General features: G+C 37.9%; 1 protein-coding gene across 3 annotated transcripts in view; it reads right to left on the bottom strand.

Moving 5' to 3' along the window:
- Positions 1-639: 639 nt before the first annotated feature.
- PAPD5 (PAP associated domain containing 5) overlaps positions 640-6,777 on the bottom strand; it is a 70,094-nt gene continuing 63,956 nt past the window's right edge. Inside the window, exons 9-12 of one of the 3 annotated variants that reach the window (XM_010855104.1) lie at positions 6,566-6,669; positions 6,279-6,466; positions 4,390-4,554; positions 640-3,281 (exon numbers count right to left, since the gene is read on the bottom strand). In XM_010855104.1, coding sequence (XP_010853406.1) covers positions 3,105-3,281; positions 4,390-4,554; positions 6,279-6,466; positions 6,566-6,669 — 634 coding nt within the window. In that variant the 3' untranslated portion in view covers positions 640-3,104. The remainder of the gene's footprint in view (positions 3,282-4,389; positions 4,555-6,278; positions 6,467-6,565; positions 6,670-6,777) is intronic. The other 2 variants (XM_010855114.1, XM_010855101.1) reach the window with 2 other exon arrangements.

The following is a 6,777-nucleotide window of genomic DNA, read 5'->3' as shown; positions in this document are numbered from 1 at the left end:
CCCTACCACACGTTGCTCTGTGAAGACTTTATCCAGGAATATGTGGAGCCAAAGCAGATAACCTAAATATTAATGAGAGGCTCAAAATCCAAGTAAAACACTCAAATCAGAACGAACATATAATAATATGGTCAACTGTTAAAAGACTGGAAGGCAACAGTAGACCCCACAGGTCAAAGCTAGATTTGCAAGCCATGTGCAGCATCTCCGAACAAATCAAAGACACTAAAAACTGGGCACCTTCAGAAGAAAAAAAATGCATTTACCCTTATCATCAAAGCATAACCACTCAGACTTTGCGCTGACGGACCCCTCTTTGACACATCAGCGCCTCTAAAAACCAGTATTGATAAGCTTATTATGACTTTTTAAGGAGTTTCCACACCAGCCACGTACACATACGTGACCGCCAGAGAAATGTCACCACAGTAAGGCAGAATTTGAAAGGTCCCTCTCTACAAGTACTAGCACAGGAAGGTTATGACCCATGGATATGGATGGACTGTAGTATCTAAATGGCACGTTTCCGACATAGTCACAAAATCTTTAGAGAAAGTATTTAAACTCAAAAAATAAAAAAAGACAGGAGTCAAATACAGAGATGAAATGTACAAAACAAATGAGCAGGCAAACTAAAAGTTCTTGAAAGTATTTTACTTCAGGTTGAAAAATGAACAGCTTCCACACTGTTCATTGCAAGATACACAGTATTCACGAATACAATGCTGGTCATTTGAGGAAATGTACACACCTCAATTTCTCCTTCATGCTTTTCTTTTAGAAAGATACTGTTTACCAAAAAGAAACGTCAGCAGTACAGGAAAAACTATTTTCCCAATAAATTTACGAAAACCTAAGATTCCCAATGGAATCAAGATTATCTTCCCGCTACCACCACCTTAATATAATCACATGCTTATTGGAACACTAATATCTGCACCCTAAGAGTACATTTACTTTCAACAATGAAGGTGATTCTTGAAAACAAAACAAAACAAAACTTCAGTGTGGTAAATGTAACATGGGTCTCTGCAAGTATTAAGTGTCTGAAATAGGCAGCTAATACTGGATTTAATATTGTTTTATAAATAATTGTTCCCTTAGCAGTAAACATAAGTCTACACATTCACAATAATCCTAGAAAATAAATACTGTGATTATGCACAATATGTTATGACAAACCAGTTTCAAAAAAACAAAAGCTCAACATCTTGATAAAAATTCTGATCAGAATAAAATGTGACTCTAAAATTTCAAACATTGTCAAAATAACATCACATTTAAAATCTTCCACGCTTTACACAAGTATTATGAATTTCCAGTTTTGGAACACATTTTTCCATTGTGAATTAAAATACGAACATATTGAAAACTGTTAATTTCAGTGATGACATCAGTTTTGGTCTTATTTTAGCATTATTTTCTTTATAAAAAGTTGCACTAAGTGTCCATTAACGGTCTGGTTGGTCTTCAGTATTTCATAAACGTATATAAAAGAAATTCCTAAAAGCCAATAATAGTACTTTATATGTATATATATATATATAAAAGAATCTCATCTCAGAAATGGCTGTAATTAACAGAGCCACAGACACTGATGCTAAACATAAAAGCGTTCACCTTGAAAGAAAGCATTTTCAGAAATACCACTTACATTCTATTAAGTATTTCCAACTGAGTTTCAAACTCAACACGTGATGAATAACAGAATGATACATCTCATTTGCACTCAAAACTGACCACAACCAAAATTTACAGTATGATTGAAACAAGCCAATGTTTAAAAAAGTTTTAATTAAAGATAACAATTCCATGAAAGGAGAGGATAAAGAATGGGATGACAAGAAGTATTTGGTCTTAATAAGGCAATACAAAATAGATCCATTATCAAAGACCATTTAATTTTTAAAGATCAACAATACCAAAAGCATAAAGTGGAGTTTAAGAAAATAGTTTTTTATAAGTATGATTTAATTAAAGCTGTTTACAGTTATTCTCTCCCACAGTTGTTAAGCATGAATTTAAAAAAGAATAAGAGATGAGAAAAACAAGCACACGCAGCACACAGGGTTAGAGGAGCCAGCATGCAAAGTCTGTGGAACTCGAGGTTTCACTGCAACAGGAATGGGACCAGATGCGGGTGGCCTTTTTTTTTTTTCCCTATTAGGAAGAAAAAAAAAAAAAAAGACTGCAAAGGAAACAAACACGAAGTCATGTAACTGCCCACTGCCCAAGACGACAGCACTATAGAAAACAGTTGCAAGTTAATTCTTAGAGATGACTAGAGATTTTTCAGTGTTTACACAAAAGTACATAGTACATTTTTTTGTCTTTTTTTACAAAATAAAATAAACGTCATTTGCCACCATAACCTTTTCTTTAGAGGAAAATTTTTGCAGCAGGTCACGAGGGTTCTATTAAGTCATTTCAATGCTGAGGAAACAAATTTGAGTAATAGAACTAATCACTTCCCTATAGATGGATGTTAAGATGACAATTCAGATTATTTTTCAAACTAATCCTGAGAAAAATCTGTTTACAATTTAAACAGTAATGTTATGTAAAAAGTATTAACAAATCCACTATTACAAATATCAATTTCCTATATGGTCATCTATATATACACACAATAAAATGGTAAATATATGCAAAAATATTAAAAAAAAAAAAACATGCACAGATCACTTTCCCCTTTGAAATTTGGACTTCTTATATGATACCTGTGTTTTCCTTCCCCACCCCATCCTCTGAAATTTTCTTGTGTCTATCACCCTACCCACACTGAATACTATCCCCTATAACTCTGCATAAAGCCAATGAGAAATAGATTTATTTTACATTCAAGCTTTAAATCTTAAAATGACCCTGTTATAGCATATGACTTATCAAATGAGCAGCCTTTTTTTTTCCCCTTTTTTGCTTGCTTTTTGTTTTTGCAGTTGTCAGTCTTCATGATCCATTCCGTGGCGAGCTGGGAAAAAACGCAGTTGCTAAATCAACGTCTGAACAGGGTAAGGCTCCCGAATGTCTCCCAGGAGTCCCTATCCAACTGTCCTTCGCGTGAGATCATTGCACACAGAAGACAGTCCGTCGCACGACGCCGACTATCTACAAAGGTCTGAGAGGGGGGCGTCCCTCTTGTGTTTCCTCTTTTTGCCATGGTAATACTGATTATTTGATTTCCCTTGATGTTGTTTGTTTGTCATCAAGGAACCATGGCTTGTTTGGGTTGTACCTTGGAAGCCTTTGCTGGAAGAACGAAAGAGCCTTGTTGATCCGTGCTGCAGAGAAGGAAAGCGGTCAGAAAGACATCAGTATTGCGATTCAACACAGCGCTTGTAAGACCTCCCTTGGGAGTTTTCATAATTAGGAACACACTGACTTATCTAATAGGCAGAAAACCATGCTAAGGGGTTAACTCTCTGGGGCTTACATAATTTTTTAATGGAAATATGAAAAAACGTAAGACCACTTCTTAACAGAGTTTTTCTTAAGGAACCTATCGATCAATACATCACATAATAGATGGCATTACTGGAAGAAGCTGTTAATTAGATATGCAGATGTGTTGCCAGGTCAGGGGTCACCATGGCTAGCCACTCTTTTCCGGCTATCACACGTCACTTCAATGGCCATTTCTAAATGAGTCTGTGCTTGGTGCACATGCACACATGTGTAAAGCTGTACAGATAAAGTGGATTCTGTGAGTTAAGTCAGACATGTGGTGACTGACTTAACGGTCAATCTCTACTGTCAAGGGGCCTTCCCCAGGGTCCCTGATGTACTGGAGAGGGCGTGAAGGCCTTAGGCCAGAGTCCAGTATGAAATGGCTCTTCCCCTCATGTTGATTCATTACTCAAGATGAATAAAATTTTAGGCACCTAAAAAGCTTACCAGAGTGTCTCTGTGGCCTTTTTAAGTCAAAGCTAAAGCTAATCAGCTGACCATGGCTGACTGCAACTGGGTATTGAATTTTAAAATAAAAAAGGATATGTTCTTCTCAGATTGTGCAACATAGCAGGGAGGTCATGCCAAAATTTCATGTGAGTTTACTTCAGGTACAACTGAAACTTTTTATAACTTGAAGCAAATATTTGTATGTTGTATATCTGTAGTAAGGTGTTGGCTAGACCAGACATCTTATAAAGAAGCACCAGGTGCTAGATTTCCACAAAGGTTTATGTTACATGGGATAATCGGGACACCCTGTTACTAGAAGCACTGTCATGCTCTGGAACCTCTTAGAATAAAATACATTTGTTCTTCAACCTAGGGCTTTCTTCAAAGCCATAATGTGTGTGTATACACATGTGTACATGTATATGCACGTACAAAACTCCAGGTATTCCACACTCAACACTGACAATTAAAAACACAAGCTGCACACACCTGGGACTTGTTGGTGCTGTTGGGTGTGTTAGTGGTCTGGGTGCTCTGCATCTTCCCGCCTGTCTGAGAGGACTCCAAGGACACGTCCTGCGACCCTACCCGGTTCCCAGTGGACGGACGGCAGAGCAGCTGTTTCGGGGTTTTGCATGGTGTCGCGTCGGAATCCTAACACAAGTCACGTGAGTTATAACGTGACAAGTAATGATTTAGACGTTCAACATTAAGAAAGGAAAACAACTTCAGCTAAGCACTCTCTGGACTAAGTCTGAACATCTGTGAGTTAAAGGAAGCACACTGAGGAATTTATAAAATTAACTGCTTAAGTTCTCCTCCGAAGGTTTAAAGTGGCTTATTTTATCAGAGAGTTTCTGTTCATTGTTAAATCCACTGACCACGCCTGACCCTGTTAATCGGCCTTGAAGGAGCTCCCAGAGGTCCAAGCTTATCCGCATTCTTATTTACAGAAAAGGAACCACGGTGTAGTGGAGCGAGCATGGTGAAGAGTGAGCGCCTACGTGCAGTGCCTGAGTCAATGTCTTCAACCAAATACACAACAATCACTTCACAAGATTCACTCTCTGAGAGCGATGACAACTCAGTGCTCCCTCCAAAAAAACATGCCGAGTAGACCGGACTTCCCAGAGACGCCGGGCCGAGCCCCACCCGTCTGTGGGCTGCCTGGGCCGTGACTGCTCCTCTCCCCAAGTCTGCCCTGGCCCTCACACTCTGCCCAGCAGCTCAGAGACACACACACTCAGTCCCTAGAGCTCCCTCTCATGGCGTCTCTGCTTCCGCCCCTGTGTCTGTGACAGCCAGCTCAGCACTCTGTCCTCCAGGGCTCTGCTCTAGGAACCAGAACAGCACACAAGCAGATTCCGCATGTGAGGATTTATGACTCCATGATGATAAATGGTCGTCAACAACAAAAAACTGTCTTTTTCACATTGAGCTTATTTTTTGTCATGTATACTTATAAAAGTCAATAAAGGCCATTTTAGATTTCAATTTTAAACAAACTCAAAAGTAACTCTGATGAGGATAAGTAATGTAGGTAGGTATAACTGATACTAGAAAATTCTATGAGGATAAGAGAGAAAGTAGATTAGGGGTTTCCAGGGCATGGTGGAGAGAAGAAATTAGGGGCTACTAAAAGGTTTCTTTTGGGGTGATGGAAATGTCCTGGAATTAGATAGTGGTGAGGGCTATACAATACTATAAATACCCCCCCCCAAAAAAAGCCACTTAAATTGTACATTTATAAATGGTGATTGAGGGGGTATATATATTTATATCCCACTTTTATAAAATTTTGAAGGACAAAACTAATTGATGGTATTAGAAAAATCGTAACAGTGGTTACCTCTAACGGTAAGATTGGGGATTGACTAGAAAACATCTGGGGAGATGTTAATAGTCAACATCTTGTTAGGATTTTGGGTTACACATGTGTATGCATTTGTTAAATGTATAATTAAGATTTCCTTACATGTTAATTTTATATACAAAGAAAAAACGACAAACATTGAACTGTGGGTAATGACAAGCACAGGAGAGTACTTTGTAGGAAGTATCCTAACATCTGTGCAGCTTTGAAATGTGGTAAAGAATAAGATGAATTAGTAAATGAATGGATAGCTCTGTGTAAGCCAGTATAATGTTAATGACAGAGTCTAGTGGTAGTGTATACGGATGTTCACTAAAATTTTTTCCCTTTCTGTTGTATGCTTGAAAATTTTAACACAATGTTGAGAAAAAGTACAATCATTAAAGTTATTAAAATTTCTGAGGAACAAATAAGAAAATGAGTTAGCCATGGCTCTCTAGATAGAATTATCCCAGCAATAGAACCCCTAGGGGCTAGGTGTAGAAAACCATGTCTTCATACTTACAACATCACTAGAGCTGGACTGTGTGGCTGAAGAGGAAGACACTGGACCTGATGAAGAGTTTGAAGAGTGTTTACTAATAGATTCCGAAGTTTTACTTCTACATTTTCCAAGGGCTTCATTTTCTTCAGATAGATTATTATTACATTTATCTAACTGCTGAGTATCTACTATCAAGGTAACACCATTTCCTGAAAGAGTGGCAAAAGATTGGAAAACGTTTCTTCCCATTAAGCACACATAACACAGAAAAGCCTCTAATACTCAATCGATCAATGAAAAACTCTTACCGTTGCATGAAGGCTCGGGCCTATTCTGCAAGCCCCACTGCTTTGATATCCAATCTCTATATGTGGCAACTTCATCTGTTACTCTAATTATTCTACCTAATATGCTGCAAGTGTTAAAAAAAAAAAAAAAAAAGAACGAAGGTACATTAATTCGAAGATAAGAAGTCGCAAACAATTTTGACGCAATGGGCTGATTTTAGTGAAACTTTTAC

The sequence above is a fragment of the Bison bison genome, unplaced genomic scaffold (assembly GCF_000754665.1).
Source record: "Bison bison bison isolate TAMUID 2011002044 unplaced genomic scaffold, Bison_UMD1.0 scf7180017853731, whole genome shotgun sequence".
Classification (NCBI taxonomy): domain Eukaryota; kingdom Metazoa; phylum Chordata; class Mammalia; order Artiodactyla; family Bovidae; genus Bison; species Bison bison.
This window is presented reverse-complemented; position numbering and strand designations above follow the sequence as displayed.